Raw genomic sequence first — 22,500 nt, 5'->3', positions numbered from 1 at the left:
AGGTGCTGTGCCTGCCTGGTAGCTTAGAAGCACCTGACTTCCCCCATCTAACTCAGGACTCAGAAGTGCAGGCCTTTCTCTGGCAGAGGGAGCCAGCCCCAGGGTGCCTCCCACCAGTGTGCCCATGGCCATGGGCACCAGGACTGCCCAGCCACATGGGACTGGGCACAGGGCCCAGTGGACCCACGGGGCCTGATCAAAGTGTTCACCCTGAGTTACAGCACTGGGTGGATCCCGCTCCCCACCCACTCCTTCTCTGGCTGGCCAAGCCTTTCCTTCATTCCCTTCCAAGCCCTCACACACAAATCTCCACCTCACTATTGCAAATGCAGACATCCCCCAAGAAAAAGGCCTTTCCATGTGGCTCAGTGGCAAAGAATCTATCTGCCAACACAGGAGACGTGGGTTCGATCCCTGCGTTGGGAAGATCTCCTGGAGAAGGAAATGGCTACCCACTCCAGGATTCTTGCCAGGGAAATCCCATGGATGGAGGAGTCTGGCGGGCTACAGTCCATGGGGTCGCAAACAGTCGGAGACGACTGAGGTGACTCAACAACCTGAGAAAACACCCTCCGCCTTACTGAGCGGACATCAGCTCTCTGGGCACGGACGGTACAGCGTCCTCGCCTCAGGTGAGAGCGAGATCATTCCACTCTAAATAAACAGCCATTTGGTGGTGGTTAATAAATTAATTTTTAAAGAAAGGTTACCACAAGGAATGGAATGCCTTGTGCCCCTCCCAGTCGCCTCAGAGGCCCCGACTCCCCCAGTGGGCGGGGCTTTCACATTTACCCATAATTCCTCTGCCCAGGCTGGGGCCGGGGAGCTTCCCTTTAACATGGCGGCCAGTCTGTCACATTTCCACGCTCAGATATAAAAACCATCACCCCCAGGAATTACATAGTTTTGGAAAGAGCCCCACGTCTCACACAATTACCATAAAACAATGAGCCCAGTTCAGACGCAAAAAAATAACTCCGAAGATGAGAAATCGGGGAGAAAACGAACCACTTGTGAACCTCAAAGCCTGAACACTCGGCTGGCTGTGGAAATGAGTCCCACACAGACCCCACCTCTCCCAGAACCATTCCTACTGTGTTGTTGGCTCACCTCAGATGTGAACCCCACGGGGAAACTGGATGTGTCTCGCCATAATCCCAACTCTCATTTGCTGTCTTTGTTCAAACACTTTTTAAAGGCATGGAAGGTAAAATGAAACCAGAGCTAATGGCAGAAAGCCCACTCCCCTGCAATCAACTCACTGTAATTTTTAAAACAACACATCCAGTATCTTGTAAAAGCCTGTAGTGAAAAAGAATCTGACAATATATATAAAACCATATCACTTTGCTGTCACCTGAAACTAACACAACATTGTGAGCCAGCTATACTTCAATTAAAACACACACACACAACATAACGTTCTGAGGGATTCTCTTGAGATTCCAGCGGTCATTGTCCAACTTTAAACAACTGCACAGTGAAAGCACTAGATTCAGCAGCAACGTGCTCTTCTAGCTCTCATTTTGTTAGACATTACTTCTTTAGAGTCCTATTCCTGTTCATTTATGCAGCCAGACCATTTCCAAGGACTTAAGCACCAGAGGTCACAGCTACAATCAAGGCCCCATCTCATCTCAGAAACCAGCTTACCAGTGTCCATCCTCGGTAGACTCATGGTGACTATTTCTGGGGCTAAAACAGGAGGGCCGCAGAGCTGGATCTGCAGTCGGTTTTAAAACTGAGAGCGCTAGTCTGTGTTCTCCCCTCCTAGCCTTAGAAGGATCCATCCCAGGAGGAAGCAATAAGAATGGAATCCATTTTTTCCCCTCTGTGGCTGGCTACCCCATTCTCATCACATTTGACACTTCTTCTTTGGTATTTTATCTCACTGCGGAATTTTGGCTGAGTTGGAATTCCATAGCTCAAAGCAGACAAGTGACATATCGGTCAGCATACTGGCTGGTCTCATTGGACCATGGGAAGGAATTACAAGGCCAGGGCCCTTGGATTAAGTCTTTTTGTGTCTTCCTGGCATGCGTAGCAGTTGTAAATTAAGGAGTCTTTTGTGTGAAGACTGGTTCCACATTGTCCACGGAACAGCCATGCCACATCTATTCTAAGGTGCTTATCACAGTGGGCTATAAATGTGCTACTTTATTAACACATAAAATAACAAGATCCTGCAACAGAATCACAACTCCTGAAATTTCAAAGCAGTGGTGAGCATAACCAATATGTATAAATACCTGCAACAACTATAACATGAAGTGAAAATACCTGTGTTTCTGTTGTAGTCAGAGCCACAGGTACTAGTGATAGTAAGATAGCTTGCTGTCTACAGTCTACAAGCAAAGGAAATGCTAGATCTCAACTAAATAGGGAATAGATGTAATTATCTCATGCAATTTCATGGTCTCCCCGAGTTTTATCCTTGGACCCTGTGGTTAAGAAGCCCAGATCTAGACCTGGGTTGTTGGCATTCTAAACCAGGAGCACCTTAGGAGGGAAGGTTTGGACCACTTTTCTCTGTCTCCTGCTCTGCACCTCTCACAGTCTCCGGCACATGAAAGGAGATCAGCAGTACTGCTTTAAAGGACAGAGGCATAAAAGCAACCCCCTACTCGGTGGACGCTGCATGTTTGCTGGAGGGACCCTGGATGGGCAGCGTGGGAAACAAAGCCCTTAGGTCATGACAAAGAGCATCATCTGGCATTCATTCTGGTTTCTTTTTGTCTGAAGGAAATACCTTGGAGCAAGTGATGGTGAAGAGGCTGGTGGGCTGCCAGGACAGCCGTCATCTCATCATGGTCCGAAGGATGGATATACTCATAAATGCTGTTGCCCGTGAGCTCCACCTGCCATGGAAAGGAATGGGGGAAGGGTCAGGAATCTTCTCTAGGACTTTGGGGAGGTGGGGAGGGAGGAGGTGAAGTTGTATCACAGGTGTGCATCCTCCAGGGAGAAGCAGGACCTTGATGTCTGCTTACAACCCCCCCCCCCCCCCCCCCCACCCCTCCCACCCCCCCCCCCGCCACAGAAACGTTTGCCCTTTTTCAATCAGCTCTCCCGACAGGGCCAGGATAGTCCTGAGCAGGAGGAAGTGGAATGAAGGATGGAAAAGGTGTGCCATGGATCAGGGGACCCTCCCAGCCTGGGCAGCATCCTTCACATGGGAGGTACCTTAAATTAGACTGAAGGGGCTTCCCTGGTGGTCCAGAGGTTAAGAAACTGTTTGCCAATGCAGGGGACACAGGTTTGATCCCTGGTCTGGGAAGATCCCACATGCCTCAGAGCAACTAAGCCCACGACTACTGAGCAGGTGCTCTAGAGACTGTTCTCCACATCAAGAGAAGATACCGCAGCAAGAAGCCTGCACACAGCAATGAGACCCAGCACGGGCAGAAACAAAATAAATAAATAAATCTTGAAAAAAGAAAGAGAAAAATCAGACCGGAGCCAGGCCCATCCTTGACCTACTGCCCTCGGGAATGGGTGGCCAGGAGATGTCCAGAGCAGACAGCTCCTGCCCTCAGGGGCTGAGGGGAAACTTGGGGGCTCCCTTTGATTAAGGACGACTCTCCCCAACAAGGTCCTTCCCCTGGGACCACTGCCAGGCCTCTTTTACATGGTCAGAAATGCGTCTGGTCCAGGGTCACTGTGTTAACCCCATAGCTCCCACTTGTGAGTGCGGCTGGCTGGCTGAGTGACCGCTGGGACCAGGTGGACCACTCCAGTGAGCCACGTGACCTGAGGGCTGCTCCCCTGATATTCACACACCACCCACTTCCAGACACACCCCACAGAGGAGCCCACGCAGGCCTGGAGGCCATGTCCCTGCTGGACCAGACTCGGCTTTTTACATTTAGGCATGGGCCTCCCTAGGAAAGTACCACAGTCACCGTCTCTCCACAGAGGTCCCTGGAGATGACTCACAGATCCTAACCTTGAGAACTTCTGGATTGTTCTCCCAAACACAAGTGTCACAATAGGGGATGACAGAGATCCTCAGGACCTGGGCCCGCTCTCCCATCGGAAGATGGGCCGTAGTGTAGAATGTTCCAAAAGCTACCACCAACAGTGCAGCCTTCCGAGCAGTTGTGGTGGATTCTCTTTCAGAGATCAACAGTGCAGGCCAGGTTAGCGAATCAACGTGCCTGGTATCGATCAGGGCCCCTGGGGCGGTGGTGGTACTTCTACTACAGCCAGTGGGAGCCCCACAGCCCAGTGGGGGAAGACGCGGATAGGTGAGGAACTGCCTTTGGGTGGCACAGAACCTTAGGTGGGTCTGAGAAACCTTCTCAGCCCTGCCCCCAGGGGAGAGGGCACCATCTGACAGCAAAGGCAGGCTTGTCCCAACCACCCCTTCGTGGCTGTTCTTAATCAGAGCAGAGACCTTCTTAAAAAGGGGAGCCCCGACAGTGCCCCCTTGCGCAGCCCCAGCAAGTGGTTTAAAGGAGAGGTTCTCCGAGGAGCTACCGTTCCAAACCAGGGTCAAGGCCATCATCAGGCTAGGGGGCCACAGAGAGGTGACGGGGTTCATCCCACTCTTCCCACCCACTTTCTCCAATGTGTTGAGATGTTTCCAAGAGTTGTCTGTTTATTCAGAACAAATTATGTTTCTGGTCCGATAAGTAATCTTGGTTTCCTGGCCCATTAAGTATTCTTGGTCCCTAAAAAAACGACTTTCTCAGTTCTACTTTCTGTACTATTCATGGAATGTTTTCCCCAATATTATATAGACCAATAGAGAGAATCTGCTTACAGAAACCCTCCCTCTCTACCTCCCCAACCTGGCACTTTCCTGATGACCCAAATGGATATCTGCCTATGTAGAAAGTTACTCTGTCAGGGCCTTCTCTGGTGGTCCAGTGGCTAAGACGCCAAGCTCCCAGTGCAGGGAGCCTGGATTCGATTTCCTGATGGGGAGCTAGATCCCACATGCTTCAACTAAAGATCCTGCATGCCGCAACTAAGAGCCAGCACAGCCACAGATATTTAAAAAAAAAGACAAGAACCTACTCTGTGCCAAGTTTTATTTTTTAAAAGTTAGTACATGATTTCATTAAAAATAAAAGTAAAAATGAAATATCCTTTTAAGTCAGTCCTGTTAATCTTTAAAAAAGTTTAAACAAACCAGCAACACTCAAGTCAGCTGTTTCCTGAGGGCAGCCCTAGAGATTCTGTCAGGTGGAGAATAATGGAGGCTAATCAATAAGAAAGCTATTTTTTTTCTTTAATGGACTCACAATTCCAGTGGCTTATTTTTAAAAATGAAAAAATAAATAGCATGTGTGTGTGTTAGCTTATCATTTCTCCCTTAACCCGGGTTTTTAGAGAAAAATGACAACTCTGGTTTGCTTGGAGTTTGTTTTTAGAAAAAAGTAACTGATGTCTTTGTAGAGAAACATCTTCATACATTTGCAAAAAGACTTGCATCGGGGCTCATAGGGATTTGATTTGTGTTTTAATCTCTGAAGTAGCTTCATCTGTTCCCAAAGAGCCTGTTCTCATCACTTGCCTTTGGAGAATGAGAAGAGTGCAGTCCATGAATGAAAAAGCTTGGTTTTCTGTACACTCAGGTTCGTGATAAACCTCTAAGGCTGTCTAGGAAGTAAAACAGTCTTCAAATCACGGAAATGTTTTTAAAGAACAAATTTGGAAATGATAAAACAGTGCTGACCTTGACTCAAAATTATGGTTGACATGGTGTTTCCTGTATTGAGATATCTATTCGTGCTTTTGAATGTTGAAAGAAATGTGACTACCTCACCAGAAAAAAAAAAAAAAATTATGGTTGTCTCTATAAAACTCCCAGCTCTCATACATCAACCTTATTAAAACAGACCCTCAATGTGATATTTTAGTATTTGTAAAACCCAGCTAACTACAAAATGAATTGCTTTCCTACTAAGAGCTTTTTTATGTTTTGCTGAATAGCTTTTCTTCCTGCCAAGAGAACTACATATGACAAATATAGCACTAAATGGATATATTCTGGGTCGGAGGGGAAACTCACCCAGTACTGGGGAAATACACATTGCTCTGCTTTGGGTGTTTTGCTGACTATGGTAAATTAAGCATTTTAAAATAAAATGGTTTGGGTTTCAGAGTTCAAGTTATGTCAACAAACATTAAACGCTGTTCTTTCTCTTTATTTCAAAAGTGAAAGGATTAAGTCTTATGGCTCCAAACAACACCATGGTTATTTTTACAGTTGTGCTTCCGGCCACACTCTCAAATATTAGTTTCCTTTATGTAGCTCGTGAACGGCTATTTCATAAGTATCTACGTTATGTGAGAATGCATGTTAGTTACCTAGATGTTATATACCATATGCAACTTTGGTAAGGAAATTTAAACCACAAGGATACTTTAAAATGTTTGAAGAAATACACAGCAGGTATGCAAGGCTTTTTTCCTGCTTCAAATGTAAGTTAATTAATAAAAAACCATGAAACTAAATCATTTAATAAACTTGGTGGATAAAGAGTGCTTCCTCAACTCTACCTCTTCCGAGCAAATGTAAGTTTGTCTTCACGAATTATTTTGGATTATGAGTGTGGCATATACCAAATAGAATTCACAAGTCGAAGCCTGACTTTTTCCCTCCAATGCTTGAATTATGGGCTGAGGAGATAATTTGAATTTTGGGGTTCTTTCTGTCATTTTTTTGGTACCAAAGTCTGATAGCAAGGATGGCCACATTTACTAATTCAAAAGCAAAAATAAATGAATAAACTCTGCCAAATGAAGTACACTTACTCCAATACGTGCTTTTAAAAAAGTTCAATAAAAGGCTTTGAACTGGGATGGGTTTATTAACACATAAAGAGTCATTTTTATACTCTCAGATAATTCAGAGTTATTTAGATAGTGTAGATTAAAAAAAACCACTTTGCTATGAATTATCACACAATTATGGCAAACCTAGGAGTTTATGTTTCCTAGAAGCTGCTAACATAGACTTTAACCCCCAAATTAAGGTGAAAGAGTCATTACTTAAAGAGATATTATTTTTGAGAGTAACTGAAACTTCTGGGAACACAGAGGGCGTAGTGTAAATATAAGCTATTATCACCCTTATTCATCAGAAAACCTTTTTAAAAGGTTACTCTTGACTGGTGGGTAAAATTTTAACAACACTTTTATCTCTGGTGATTTAAAAAATCTTGAGGCCTATTTTAATTTAAATTTTAATGTTTGATATATTTGTCTGACTTGTTACCACTAATAAAAATAATCCAAAGGGTGCAAACATTTTATTAAAGAGAAGTTGGGTGTTTGACATTCTTTTCAATACCTTATTTTACTATTTAAGAAGACATAAAAAAATACACTTTGTGATTCAGTCTTGATTTCCTTCTGCAGAGTTAATCGTGAACAGGAGGTAGATTTAAGGGGAAAGTTTGTTGTTGCTTATTTAAACAGTTCACCATGAAACACTCCCCAGACGTCGCCGGGAAAGTGTTTTTGTAGCTGGAGGCTGACACTGGGATAGTCCCGCCAGGAGATCAGAAAAAAATCAGCCAGGCTCAGAGATGGTCAGTTTGACTTACTTGAAAAGGACACTTCTCTGGGCAACTTACAGACAAAAGGCATCTCTACAGCTTTCTTGGAAAATGGTAGTGTGTAACTCCCTCCCCTTTCAAAATTATGATATACAAACTTTTACGTCTGCATTAGGACTGAGAGGAAATATAGTTTAAATTGTGATTCTGATTAGATATCCATTTGTGGCGTTTATCATGAACACGAGCTGTATATGTTACCTAGCCAGTATTTTGGTCATTTTTAATTATCATGTTCAAAAGCAATCATTTTTATTTCCCACATGATAAGAGAAAAATGACAGAAGGATATAAGATGCCAGACAGAACAGCCTGATGGAATGAACTGGAATGCCCTGGTATGTACACAGAACCTTATGATGTGTCAGGACATTTCCCATGACTAAGTATCCCTAATACGTGCCCACCAAAGGATGCTAATTGAAGCGCAGTTCTAGCTGTGATATTGCTTGGCTTCTGTGTAGCTCCCTATAGTTTATAAATCACACAAGATGGGCCTTTGGTATGATTTTCACCTTGATTCTAAAGAAGCAGCACAGTAGGCATTACTTTCTTATTTAAGTTGTGGTTCAGAGAGATCAACTTATCAACCCTTATCACACAATGAAAACCATAAAACTAAATGCATTTCCTTTTTTGCTTTGGCTGCTAGGGAGCTCAGATCTGAATTTAATGTTCAGTTAAAGTGATTCCACCCACTTTAAAGTATATTTGGCCAGTCATTTTAAAGTATGCGAAATGGGTGGGGGTGGGAGGGAGGTTCAAGGGGGAGGTGACATGTATACTTATGGCTGATTCACATTATACGAAACAATCAGCACAACACTGTAAAGCAATTATTCTCCAATTAAAAGTAAATTTTAAAAAAGTATGCGAAACGTTTTGTCTTGTTTGTGACATTATTACAAGGCTAATCAAAAGTTATTATAAGTTACATTTAAAAAGTTAAGAAATCTGATCAAGGGCACTCAGCCACAGATCAAGTCAGGAGTAAAAACCAGGCTGGGTCCAACTAAAGGGTCTTAAATAACTCTAACCATTCAGAGATTAATAAGGTGAAAATTCAGAGAATAACAACCCTGGAAAAGATAAAAAGATAAAACTTCGTATTTCCGATAGTGTTTCCCATTCTGCTGCTGCTGCTGCTGCTGCGTCGCTTCAGTCGCTTCCCATTCTACCACAACACTAATCCCATGAGTCACATAGGTGAAAGAGTCAAGCCTTATTAAATCTTATCTGGGAGGCCTGGCATCATAAAAGAAGAGAAGAGGAAGAGAACAGAAAATACTGGACAATTTTAATATGTGATTCATTTTAGAAGACTCTGCAGAAGAAATACACAGGCACAGAAACCCCCTTGGACCTGGGTAAGGATGTACATCCACTGGGAAAGAAGGTTGTAAACAAACGGAAAGTTTAAGAAACATCTTGGCAGAAGGAAAAAAAAGACTATACCAGATGCAGGTTTCCAAATTGGTAATTCTGTTTTTCAATGAGAAAACTCAAGCCACTTTAATTGGCATGTTTTACTTTGGCTTAACTACAGGAGAGTGGTGCAACACAGATTATTCATCTGCCTCCTGGGAGCCTATTTCCTGTATCTAATTAATTCTGGTGTGTCTTCAGTTGTAATGAGAAAAAGCACTCCGATCACTCACAATGTAAAGAAACATTTAGCCCCTACATGTATTAAACAGTGTGACTCTTAGAACCATGATCCAGGCTTGTTAAATCAGAAATGTGAATGGGCAACCATCAGTAGACTCCCCCGCCATCCAGACTGGCCACAGCCCAGACAGCAGCCAAAATCCTCCACCAAACCCTTGGCTTGACGGGATAGATAAAAACCCAGTGCCCCTCTCTCCTCTAGGGAATGACCTCCTTTTTAGAAGAGGGCTCCAGGAAAATCGGTAATATTCAAATGTTCTAAAGAAACCAGGACCTTGCTGTGCAAAAAAACAGTAGTAAACTGAGTTTTATGAGTTTCTATCACAAGCATATAAAATGCTTTACTGAAACGACCACTGAACTGGAAAAACTCAGGAAAAATTACCCTGAATTCCATGTGAACACTCATAAATCTACCCCCCTTTTCTCTCTCCCCAAAGCACATTCTGCATAAAATCCATGTTCTCCATCAGCTTGCCTCTCTCTTTCATAGCAGCTCACAATACCACATGTAGACCATCAAGCGTGCCCTGAAAAATCTCCCTTTGTGAAGTTCTTGTTAGTGGCAGAGAGCTTTACAGTATAAGCAGAGTCCAGGCTAACAGACAAAGCTGACTGTTGCAAAGATATTACTAGGCATTAGCCCCAAAGGAAAAAGAAAGTGGAAAAGTGAAATGTAACACGAAGAAGAAAAACCTAGCCTGTCGGCGGGGAAAAAAAAAGAACGATTTTGCAATTTTGGATTAGGTTCATACACAAAAGCAGACTCTTGGACAGACTCATTTTCAAGGCTGTCAAGATCCGCCAACGCTTAATTTATTATTTTAATTGTACATAAAATTAGATGATACCCACCTGGGACAAGCCTAAATGTACAGAAGCTGTTTCCGAAATATACATGATTTTGCCATCAGACGCTACCACAAAAACAAATCCATCCAAAGTCTGTAAAAGAAAAAGCATCAGGGTAAGAGACTATAGATGTTAAGAGTTAAAGCTGGTCATCATACGGTCACTGGGATGGAGCAATGTATAAAATATTATAATCAATGTATATGGTTAAATGTAAAAACGGAGTCCTGGAGCCGTGAGACAGACGTTAGGTTTCGTTCCCCAGCCAGGCTCTCAAATACTTTTAAAGGACTTTAAAAACAGTCTTACATCTACATCAGAAAAATCATGCAAAACATTTGAGAATTCCTATCAAGCTCAGTTTAAACGTAGTAGCTTTATTGTTGGGGTTATTTTAGCACTTAGCACAAATCCGGAGTTGTATGGTACTTAGGGGAAAATCTACCACTGTATAGACCATTTTATGTCATAATTGGCAGCCGTTTAAACCACTAGAACATATGCTTTATTTGCCACAATTTTCTAGTTATCCCTAAGTACCATTTGAATAATAAATTCTGAACACTCCCACTCCTCAGAAAATAAAAGAAAATACCCGGTTATTTTTAACAGACTATGTCTACAGAATTATTTAGAATTTGCAAGAGATCAAACGACCTTTGCAAAATTCAGGGAGAAGAAGGATCAATTTCTGAACAATTAAAACCACCCAAAGGATATTCTGATTTTCGCCAAAGCTGGCTAGCCCTCAAAAAAATAAAGTAAAATTATAAGACGTAATTAAGTCAAATGAAAGGTAATGATTGCATTTATGTGTGGCAAGGATAAAGGGACTAAATTATTTTTGAAAAAGGAAACTGCATTTTATTTACCCATTCATATTTTAGATCCAGAACCAAAGAAAAGCAATAAAGTTGGTGAAAGACCCATAGAACCCACAACGTCGCCCCCATAAAAAATATTCCAAATTAATTTCTGGCCACAAATTCTATTTTTACAGCATGTAATTGAAACCAGATTACCTTTGGTTTTTCTAAATCCGCCCCCTCTTTGGGGGGGGTGCCTAAAAAAGAATGTAGACGTGAAACTTGAAAGATATCCTTACATTCTGCTGTCTCAAATACAATTTTGCTGCAAAAACGTCTTTGCCAACTGAACTATCATAGCTTTCCTTGCGTTGAGGTTGAAATCAACACCTTGATCAGGAGCCCGACTTTCATGTTTCTAAATCAGGTATGAAATATTTTACCAACTAAACTCCTTTTCAAAGATATGAACTAGCAATTTCTAAAGTCATCACCATGTTGGCCCGTTTTGCATGCTTAACTCCAAAATCATGAAAGAGATACATGAAATGAAATAATAGCGGCTGTATGTGGAAAAGAAAAAAAGTTGTATGATAATTAAATTCTGAACGTTGCCAGTAGTAGCTTAAAAAATAATACTCTTAATGGAAAATGTTGGTTCTGCCTTCAGAGCTGCAAATGACCTAATACGTTTGCATGTATATTAACTGCAAAGCCGCCCATCCGCAGACACACTCCGGAATTAAATAAATGTACAGTGGAGAAACTTGGGGGCTTTGACTTTGCCGCCAGGTTTTCAGTGGCGCTCCTTGGCACTTAGTTGTCCCTGATATTAGTGTCACTTGTAATACGAAGGAGCATCAAGCACGCAAAATACCCCGCGCGGCGCCGGACGTGAGCTTGGGGGCAGCGCGCAGGGCGCGGGAAGGGCTCCAACAGCGCCATTCCCGGGCGAGCTCGCGCACCGCTGGCTCTCTGTTGGAAATGCCTCGGGTTTCAAACATATCCCGGAGCTTCTCTTCCCCAGCGCGTGCATTTAAAAAAAAAAAGAAAGAAAGAAATCACACTAGGGCATCTGGGGGCAAAAGAGTTTTGAACAGATCTGCTTTTTCGAAGCGCGGACCCAAGTCCCCGAGTTTCGAAGCCAACTTTTTTTTTTTTTTTTTTTTTAAGAAAACAGAAAATAGAAGGAGGAAATGCAAAATAGCTCTCGGTAGGCATTTTTCGGTGGCAGAGACAAATGACGGGAGGGGGGAATGAATCGGGTCGTTGATGAGGCTCTGTAAAGGGCATTTGAAAGGCTCCGAGACACCAGGACTTGCTGTCCCCACCTAGCGCCAGCCCCGGACTTGGAAGTGGCCGGTCGTGCGCCCGGTTACTCCGCCGCGGCCCCAGACACCGCGGGGGGGAAACCCGAGGTCAGGGCGGTTTAACAGCCCCTGGCTGAATGGCTGCGGGCTGGGGCGATAAGCGGCGGACCACAGACCAAGTCAGGGCTTCCTTGGTGAGCCAGGGGCGCCGCACCATGTCCTGAGCTGCCCCCACTTAAGAGCTGGACCACTCGGGTGGAACAAGGCTCCGCCCGGTGTGGTGTGACCTCAGGCCTGCGGCTTAACCTTTCTGTGCCTCGACTTCTTCCTCTGAAAAAAAATGCAGTTAAAAATAGAACACACTTCTAAGCGAAGAGATGATACAGTAGATTTAGAATAGAATCTGGGCCCAGCAGTGAACCGGCCCTCCGCCATCAACTGCTGAGATTCAGTTATGGATGCTGTCTCCACTGCAACTTCAAACACACACCCAAGCATCAAGCACTTCATTGCTCCCTCTCTCTGGCTTGGAGTGTCCTTGGGCCTTGCTTCTCTGGCTCCAGCGCCTGGCTTGGCGTCAGGCACAGAGCAAGTGCTCCGAAACTGTGTTGAGGAAAGTCAGGTTGTAGAGGACTTCACCCTTCCCCTAGGTCTCAAGGGCTACAGAGTCCTGGGGGCAGGAGTTGAAAGCAGGCTAGGTGTGGGGTTCGTGGGGGGCCAACCCGAGGTTGCACTGGCTGTGCAGAATCCACATGGGGCCCTGGCGTCCCCCTCCCCAGAAGAGGAGTTATGGGAAGTCTATTGGCCCAAAGTCTGATCATTGTTGACCTCTTTAGCCTGGGGGTTGGTCAATGGACCCTCCAGAGGTTGCGTGAGAAGGGGACTCCCCCCAAGACTGGCAAGGCAGTCGGAAGGGAGGCCCCATGGGGTGCAGGGCCTTGGGTGGCACAGCGCTTCTCCTCCCCCTCCCCTTGTGTGGCGACCCCACTACCTGCAGCAAGTGCGATCCCAGCTCCTTGGCGACACTGTCCAGGGGCCCCGCGCGGCTGGGCTGTCCCCACGCGTCTCCTAAACCTGGACGGGAACCAAAGCAAACCGGTAAACGGCAGCACCCAGCCAGTGACCTCCGCCCCCAGTCACCCCTTCCTTGGCCTTCGATCAAAAAGAAAAAAGGGCAGAGGAGAAATTCCCACAGAGGCCTCCAGGTCCAAGGCCGCCTGGCCCGTAGGCAGCTCCTCTGGGTCGCCCGCAGGCTCACCGCTCTGAAATTGCCGTTTTATTTAACATGCCACAAGGTAATCTAATCTGCTTTGAAATTGGCCATCCTCGCATCCACAGAGGGATATGGATTCGACCAGTAAATATTACCCCCCAAAGGTACCCCCTCTCTCCCTCCCCTGTGAAGCTGGCACCTACGTATTTTCCCAAAGACAGAGCGGCCCACACTTAAGAGCCCTGGCTGTCTTAGAGGTGGCTTTTCTGTTCCTTTTTTTTTTTTTTTTTAATCTTTTTCAATCTCCTGGAATCCTCCCAACTCCCTGACTTTTTAGCACCCCCTCACAGGCCCCAGAAGCACTGACCTTCTTCCAATCCAGGAGCCCCAACCTGGAAAGGGGTTCCCTGAGGGCTTCCCCAAGGTGAACTCCTAACTCACCAGCAGCTGGGGGGGCGGAGGGATGGACCGAGGGCTGGGAGGGCGGTGTATATACTAGACAGTAACTGGGAGGTGTTTGTCACACAATCGGGGTCTCACAGCCCCTCCGCTTCTTAACTATCCCCCAAAGCCTCCGGTGGCTCCCCACCACCTCCAAGAAGGCCACTGGTGTTGCAGAAAGTGCACCAGGGGAAAGGCAGCCCTGCTCGGCAGAATATCCCTCTTGAGTGCCCTCGGCTCAGCCGCTGTGATCCCGGGAGCTCCCAGGCTTTCTCTGCAGGAAGCAGGAAAGCCCAGTGAGATTGCAGCGCTAAGTGCAAGCTCAGAGGGACCCACAAGCCGCTCCCTGGAGCCTTTCCTGCCGGTGGCCTGGCCCGAAACCCTCCAGCGATCCCCGAGGCTGGTGCTGGTGCCGGTGCTACGTGGCGAAAGCCAGTCACCGCTGTCCTAGCACCTCGCTCCCTCCCACCTGGGCTGCGACCCTACACAGTGAGCTGGGGTCTTGCCTCCGGGTCAGAGGGCGTCCCCTTCCTCCAGGGCAGACCGGCCCCCTGGCTGCAGCTCCCGGGAGTGTGGGGCCCAACCCGGGGCCAGAGCAAACCCGAGGACCATGGAAATTTCAATCCCAGCGGGCGGAAAACGCACCCCCCTCCCCCAGTGCCTGGGTGCCACACTTGGAGGTTTATCCTGGTCTCCCTATAAGGAATTGGTTCATTTCTGCATCTCCCAAATACCATCACCACTCCCACCCCACTCCCCAGACCCCACCTCAGAGTGGAATGGAGGTGTCTCTTTAACCTTAGGAAACCACTGTTCACCCAACCCCCAAGGGTGACCGCGGTGACCACAGTACAGGGCCATCAGTAGGGCCTTCCTCCCCAACACCCGAGAGCCTGCTGGAAACCAGAAATGGGAAGAACCAAAATTTGAAGTCCCCAGAGGCCTGAATGAAGAAAAAAGTGTAATGAGGGTCCAGGAATTCTGATGTCTGCCAGTCGGCAAACGCAGCTGCTAAACTGTCCTTTAGCCCACTCCTGGGCCCGTCCCCCGGTCTGGGCCAGGCCACCTCTGCCTGGCTCTCTGTGGACAGTGGGCATAGTCCGTGACCCTCACTCCTCAGAAGGCCTGGGTCTGAGAGACCTGGGGAAATCTGCATCTTTGGGAATGACCCCCCCACACCAGACTTCCTGGGTCTCCCCAAAGCCTTCCAGCCTCACATACCAAAGTGCACTGGCTACACAGGCCAACTTTCTGTGTAATTCAAATAGCTGGATACATCAGGAAAGCCTGTCCTCTTATTATAACGTTTCCTACGACTTCTCGATTTCTCCACACCTCTGCTTTGCAAGAGGAGATTTGGACCTGGCATGAGTCGGGTGGGCGGTGGGAGGCTCTCCTCGAACTTTCCTGCCCCCAGGCCACCTCACAGAGTGATGGGGCTGCCAGCTCTTCCATTAGAAACCGCTGTGCGCGAGGCCTTTTCCCTGGGCCCATAAAAATCTACTTTGGGCTGGATGCAGAGACTAAAGAAGGTAGGGTTTGTAACCAAAAAAAGAAATCATCTTGTTACCATAAAGCCATATATACTCCTGAAAAAGTGAGCTGCTGGATACATGGTCCTTATTTGGACCTGACAAAAAGCTTCGTTTGTTAGAAAAATGAGGGAAGAGTGTAAGAAAAGGCTGGGCTGAGCTCCCCCTGCTCCCCCCGCCCCGGGTTTATGTCGTTGGCGGTCTGTCTTGCCTGATTCTGGGAAATCCCTGCAACCATACTAATGACGAGCAAATGGGGTTCCCAACCTGGCCTGTGGTTTCCAGCCAGGGTTTGGGGTCCTACATGTGTGCCCTACATGTGTTGGCAGTGGGGGGCACTGTCTGATGCTGGGAATCTAGATGGCTAGGCCATTTGGGGGAGTGATCAGCCATGAGATCACAGGAAAAGGGAGACAGGTATCCCCTTTCTCCCTCTGCCTCCAAAGGTCTGTGGGTGACCTTGTACCCGCACTCAGCGGGCTATTTGGTTTCAACCCTGCCAGGCCCAGCCCGCCAGTGTTAGTCATTAGTCGCTCAGTCTTGTGTGACTCTTTGTGGCCCCATGGACTGCAGCCCGCCAGGCTCCTCTGTCCATGGGATTTCCCAGGCAAGAATACTAAAGTGGGTTGCCATTTCCTTCTCCAGGGGATCTTCCCCATCCAGGGATCGAACCCGGGTCTCCTGCATCTCAGGCAGATTTTTTTTTTTTTTTTTACCATCTGAGCCACTTGGGAAGCCCACCACAGAAACTACCTAAAAATGGTCTCTCCTCTCTGGGTGCTCAGGCAGTCAGTCAACCTACAGTTTTTGAAAGAGCACCACCTGTGCCTGGGTGCAGGTCACAGGCCATAAACATCAGATTACATAAATAAGTCGATTCCTTGCTGAGGCGGGAGACTGGAGGGGTTCCCTCGCTGAGGGATCGGGTCTCATCCTCTCAGATGAAGGGACACACATGTGGAGACCCAAAGGAGGCAGCTGGGTCTGCTCCTCTGGACCCAGGAGCAGAACCCACTGTATCCAGTGACGAATGGGTCCAGACTTGGATAAGAACTTCCTGACCGATGGTGATTCTCACAGTTCCCCCAGCGCAACCTTGGGTACCGAAAATGGGGGTGATTCAGTTCTTTCCCAGCCTTGGAATGGTTCGTTGTCACGGGGCTCCCTGAAAATCCAGGCCCTAGAACTCTCTTCCAAACCAACAGCTGCACAGTGGAGGAGAGTGAGTACTGAGGGGAGCAGCTGGTAGAGATGTCCCAACGGAGCCTGGCTCTGGGTTGGGGTAGGGGAAGGGGAGGTTCCAGCCTGTCCTACCTGGCCAAGAGTCAGCATCGCACCTCGTTCAGACCACCGACAAATGGAAGAGACCAGCGACCTTGGACCTTGTCGTCTGACGCTTACACCTTGAAGGATGGGGTGGGTGAGGCCTCGTGGCCAGCGCATGCCCGGCCAGGCTTCCGGGTGTGCACCCCGGAGCACCCCCAGCCAGTCTAGAGTGCTGGTCAACCCCCCAGAGGTGAATCTGAGCGCCCCCAACTACCAGCGCCCTGCATCTCTGGGTTCCCATCACCACTGCCGGACTCTTCTGCTCTGTGAGCCTCCTCTTCCAGACCTGGTGCAGAGCCTGGCAGACTTCCAAGTAGGGATCGAGAGAGAGGGTTGTAAAAACCCACTTTCATCTAAAAAAAATGTCTACTTAAAAAAAAACAAAACACCCTACATTATTTCGGGCTGTGGTAGAGAAAGGCCTTGGATCTGTGACCCCAGGTCGGTTTAGGGCGTGTTTCTCCTTACCGAAGCCTCTAAATCAAAGTGTTTCCATCACCATCAACTGTTTCTAGGACGGCCCCCACCCCAACCCTCCCCTTGGCACTCAGGTGTGTCGGGGCAGGGCGGGCAGGAAAGGTTCTGCCTCAACCCAAACCCAGACAAATCCGGCCACTGGAATAACACAGGCCTCCAACCCCACTTAACTGTGCGTGTGACAAGCTCGCTTCTCTGGAGTAAAAGGTTGTCACCTGTGCTGTGGTCCCTGCCTCTCTCGCGCGCCCACATCTGTCTGGGGTCTTGGGGGGGCTGGCAGTGGGAGGAGGGGCTCTGTTCTCTCCCCATAACCAGCCTGTTTCCAGCTCCGCTCCTCAACTGGGGACGTGAAGCCAGTCTCTTCCGCAAGAGCTTTCTGGACAAGTGTCCAGAAGGAGGCCACCCTCTGGGAACCCCAGCTCCCAGGAAGGGGGCCTAACCCTGGTGACTGGCCACCCCCCGAGCTTTCCCAGCTCTGACCCCAGCCTCCCCAGGCCCAGCACGGATCACCAGATGGCGGAATAATTTTGTGTTACAGCCTGGCGTGGTCACACGCAGTGATGGCCCACTCAAGGTGCTTCTGTGTTTCCAAAGCCGCCCCCCTTCCCCTGAGGGGAAGGGCACAGTGACAACAGGCCAGGTAGACCCTGTGCCCTGGGAGCACCCAGCCTTCCCACCCACGTTAACCCACTAAGCTTTCCATTCTGAGTCCCTGCCAAAGCCAGCTTGGCTCCCTTGCCCTCTTGCCTGCCCATCTACCTCACCACTTCTCAGCTTGCAGTTAAAGGGGAAGAACTGGTGGGGACCCCGAAAACCACTCCTCTTCCAACTCCAGGCGGTGGGTCTCAGAAGTCTGCCCAGTAGGTCCGACAGCATTCAAGCCGCACCTGGCTGGGGTCGGGGGAAGGCAGCGAGCTCATGGGAAGGACACAGACTGGAGGAGGAACACCATCAATATCCACCTGCTCCAGCCTGCCTCCTCACACCCCATCCCAGGAAACTTGTTCAGCCATGGAGTTGCTGATGGGCCCATTTTACAGACAAGAAGACCAAGGCCCAGCGGGGCAGCCCGACAGCCCCAAGCTTGTGCCGGCTGTCTGGGCTGCCAGCACTATCCAGCTTGCAACCTGGCCTCCCCCGGGGGTGTCCACCTGGCTCCAGTCGCCTCTCCTTGTCCCCATGCTGGGGCGTCTCTTTCTCTCCTTTCACCCGGCGGTCTCAGGATGAACAGAGCTGAGGCCCGGCAGCCTCTCCAGCACTGGCCTCCCTGCCCTCGGCAGGCACCGCCTGCCTGGTCCTCGCCAGGTGAAACGGGATCTGGGGAAAGGCCCGTCCCGCTCTAGCCTCAATTTCCTCAAATGCAAAGCGTTAGTCTGAGGATCCCCGTGGTTCCTTCAGCCTGTGCTATTCATGTGCTAACTCTCTTAGTCCTAATGTACTCTCTAGATTCCTCTTCACCCGGGATCCCGCCTGCTCCCAGGCCACCTAACAGCGAGGGTGTTTCCGTATCTTTCCATTTGCCCTGAGACCCGGAGCAGATCCTGGAGCTCCCACCTCGTCACAGGACTGGGGTGGTCCTGAAACCTCACTGAAGCCCGCCTCGAGATCCCTCGCGGTTCCACCAACCCCTATCCCAACAGGTCAAATCAATTTCGGGTGCTACTTCCAAACTCCCAGCCCTTCTGAGCTACCGGAGAGGGGAACCAGTCCTTTTGCACAATTGAGGTCTTTCTAAACTCATCCTTTTCTCTGCCCTAGGCACCTCTCCAGTCCCAGACTCACTTGGGGTTGGGAGGGGGGTATTGTCGCCCCCAGAACAGCAGGGCCCAGGTCTCTGAGCCCAGGGAGGAGTCCCCCAGGCTGCTGCCCATCAGACAGGCCAGGACCCCCAGCATCATCCCTGCAGGAGCGCTGGGGTAGACCACCTTCTGCTCCCCGTTTTGGATGGACTGGGACCCCCCCCCCCATAGATCCAGTACTATTTACCAAACTCTAGGACCAAACTGCAATCCCCGACCCCTCCTGGAGTTCCAATCTGGATGGTCCCCGCCCCCACCTCCAGGAGACCCACAGATCACTAGGAACAAAACACTGGGGCCTGTGCTCAGGGGCCAGACCGCAGCCCACCCATCCCTGCAGCCAGCTCTGTGCTCAGTCGTCTCCGTCCTGTCCAACTCTTCTGTGACCCCATGGACTGCAGCCCGCCAGGCTCCTCTGTCCATAGGATCTTCCCCCGGCAAGAATGCTGGAGTGGGTTGCCATGCCCTCCTCCAGGGGATCTTCCCAACCTGAGGGATCAAACCCCGGTCTCCCGCATTGGCAGGCGCATTCTTTATCTCGTTCAGCCTCAGGGCCAAGAAATTCTGGGCCCCAAGGCCTGGAGACTTGCTTCCCAGAGCTGAAACCTGCAGCCTCAGTTGAAGTACTTGCAGCAGCAGTCCACCCACCAGTTCCCAATTTGTAAGCTGCTTTCCTGGAAATCGCCAAACAACGAATGGCCTGCAAGTTAGCCTTTCTCCGGACCTCTAACTCAGTTCTGACTTGCTTAAAAATCATTTAATCTTGGGACAGGAGAGGAGGCTTCCATCCTGTCCGGACTCCGCACCTGCTCTGTAGCATGCGGATTACTGACCCGCTCACTGTGGCAAACCAGTTGCCATCCCTCCTCCCTGGGTTGGAAAGAGACTCGGCTTTTCAAAACCTAATTCTCCTCTAACTTTCACTGAAACTTCAGCAGGAGAGCAATCATCTCTACTTCGGTGGAAGATCGACAAGACGAGCGATCACTACCCACCGGCCACTGAAGCTCCCAAAGGGAGGAGTCGAGTTGAGTCGGGGGCCTCTGGGGGGCGGGTGGAGTTGGTGGGAAAGGAAAAGAACTTTCCCTTCTAGGAGCTTGGGGTTCTGGCGGTCAGGTCACGGGCTCCTGATCCTGGGAGAAACGCGCCAGTCGGCTGCCCGGTGTAGCTGGAAGGCACAGGGTGCCCGCCAGCGGGGACAGGCCACCGCTTCCAGTCCTCTGGGCTCTGCGTCCTGCGTGGTGCTGGGCTCCAAGCCACCCACTGCGGAGCCAGAGGACAGGCCCTCCGCACTCCACCCAGAAGGCGGTGTGAAAGGCAGCTTAAGACCCAGAGACGATGCCAAACAGCAGGCTCAGGGGCACCCACCATACAAAGGTCGGGTTTACCCACTTCAGGTCGATCACCTGGCCTGGAACCGCCTTAACGGAGGTGCTCTTTGCTGGAGGGACACCTGTCGGGACACTGCTGCAATTCTTCCCTGTGTCCTGTGGCCGAAGGCGTCTCCCTAGTCCCGGCGGAGCTCTTGGGACACCGAGGCCTGCAGGTCTCCGTGGGGGTTGTGCCCCTCAGGCCCCAGAGCAGAGCGTCTCAGACAAGGGTCCTAACCCGTTCTGCCAGGCCGCAGCCCCTGTGGCTGGGCACAGAGACTCCGGAAAGGCATCGGTTCGGAGTTACAGGGACACCAAAAGGGCCGCTGCGGTGATCAGGCCTCTTCCAGACCAGAGGTGCCCACGACGCACCCACAGGCCCGGTCGGGCAGGGAGTGCCCTGCCCAGTGGGCCACCGTGTCTGATCACGGAGAGCCTGCCAGGACCGGAGGGTCCTGGTGACCCCTGACCACCAGGGCACCTGCCCCTACCGGGCTTGTAATTCCCATCTAGAAAAGAAGACTGCTCAGGCCCGCCTGCCACTTCGAAATGAACCACCTCCCTCTGTCTCTCCTGCCTTATCTGGGTTCACCTCCTTGAGCGGGGTCTCTCCCACCCTGACCTCTGGAATCCCAGCCTCGAGAAAGCTCAGCAGAGAACAGACAACCGGGGAGGCCTCATTCTGAGGCCCAGGCTCCCCAGGTGCTCTGCTGGGAGCTCGGCCTGCAGGGCCTCCCGGTATGTACTCCAGTCTCTCCCAGCTGCGACCGGCAAACACCCTTCAGTTCCTGCCGAGGTACACTGCCCTTTCCCCTTCATGCAAAGAGAAGTAAGAAGGAAAGAATAAAAGAGGAGTTAAAGAAACGAAGAAAGGAAAGAGGAAAGGAAAGAAGATCAGGCTGGACTCGCACACTCATGCAGCGATTCCTGGTTCGTCCCTCTCCAGTCTTGGGCCAGAGGATGGTCTGGTAGTCTGGGGACCAGGCCCCTGGCCCCTCAACTCCAGGAGGAGCCGAAGTTCCCCGCGGCGACCTCCGCCAGATGTTCCGGCAGCGGCCCGGGAGACTCAAGCCGCCCCTCTGGTAGAGCTCCGGCTCCGGTTTGGGCCTCCTAGCGCTCCCGGCCGCCCACCTGCGGGCCTCTCACCTTCGGGAAAGACGGCGCGCATCTTCAGGTAGCTCGTGGTGAGTCGGATGATGGACGCCTTGTCCAACTGCGAGGTGATGGCCGATGGTAGCGGGAGCAGCTTGGCCAGCTCGTAAAACTCGCCATTTTCCTTCTCCCTCCTGGTCTTGGCCGCATTCTTGGACTTCTCCTTCATCGCGCCTCTGCTCCGGGCATATTAGACCCGGCGGTGCTCCAGGCCCGCGGAGCTGCGCTCCGGCTGCAGCGGCGGCGATGGGAAAGGGGGCGCGGGATACCTGGCGGTGGGGGTCGGGGGGTGTGGGGCGCCGGCCGCGCGAGCAGGTGCGCGGGGCCGACCCGGGGGACACCGGGGCGCCTCTCTGCAGCCGCGCGGGCCGGGAGGTCGGCGCAATCCGGCGGCGCCGCCCCGCGCTCCGCCCGCCGCCGCCGCCCCGGGGCGCAGCCTCCTCCGGGCCGAACTGTCCTGCGGCGAACCGGAGCCCTGGCTCCCCGCTCGCTTCGACCGCACTCTGCCTTCCTTCCCTCTCGTCTCTCCGGGCCGCGGGCTTTCCTTCCAGGGCTGGAGAGTGGCAGGCGAGGAGGCGGCGGTGCTGTGTTTTTTAGTCCTTGGCCGAGTGTTCGTACCCGCTGCCGCGAGGCCCCTCCGAACTGGAGGGCGGCACGGGCGGCGGCGGCCGAGGAGCCATGGGGCGGAGGGGGAGCGGAGGCGGCTGGGCCCGGCCCGGGAGCGCTCGCCTGCCCTCCCTGGCGGTGCCCTGTGCCCGCAGCTGCGGCGCCCGGAGCCCGCGATCTGCCGCCAGGCGCAGAAGTTCCGCGGTCCACGTGCGGTCGAGACGCGTTTGTTTATGGCGGACCCGCCTTCGGGCGGAGCGCTCGGGCGCCGCGGCCCGGGGAAGTGGGGAGGGGGGGGCGGAAAGAGGGGGGGAGGAGGGACCGCGGCGGGGGCGGGGGCGGCCAACCTCGCCTCCAGACCCCGCCGCGGCCCCGGA

At 50.6% G+C, this 22,500-nt stretch overlaps 1 protein-coding gene across 3 annotated transcripts in view; it reads right to left on the bottom strand.

The window, feature by feature from the left end:
• Positions 1–22,358, bottom strand: part of SIM2 (SIM bHLH transcription factor 2) — a 50,219-nt gene extending 27,861 nt beyond the window's left edge. For all 3 annotated transcript variants that reach the window (XM_027961583.3, XM_042238389.2, XM_042238390.2), the window contains exons 1-4: positions 21,512–22,358; positions 13,199–13,281; positions 10,095–10,184; positions 2,750–2,858 (exon numbers count right to left, since the gene is read on the bottom strand). In XM_027961583.3, the coding sequence (XP_027817384.2) occupies positions 2,750–2,858; positions 10,095–10,184; positions 13,199–13,281; positions 21,512–21,686 (457 nt within the window). In that variant the 5' untranslated portion in view covers positions 21,687–22,358. The remainder of the gene's footprint in view (positions 1–2,749; positions 2,859–10,094; positions 10,185–13,198; positions 13,282–21,511) is intronic.
• Between the last annotated feature and the right edge of the window lie 142 nt (positions 22,359–22,500).

Source organism: Ovis aries, chromosome 1 (genome assembly GCF_016772045.2).
Source record: "Ovis aries strain OAR_USU_Benz2616 breed Rambouillet chromosome 1, ARS-UI_Ramb_v3.0, whole genome shotgun sequence".
NCBI lineage: Eukaryota > Metazoa > Chordata > Mammalia > Artiodactyla > Bovidae > Ovis > Ovis aries.
This window is presented reverse-complemented; position numbering and strand designations above follow the sequence as displayed.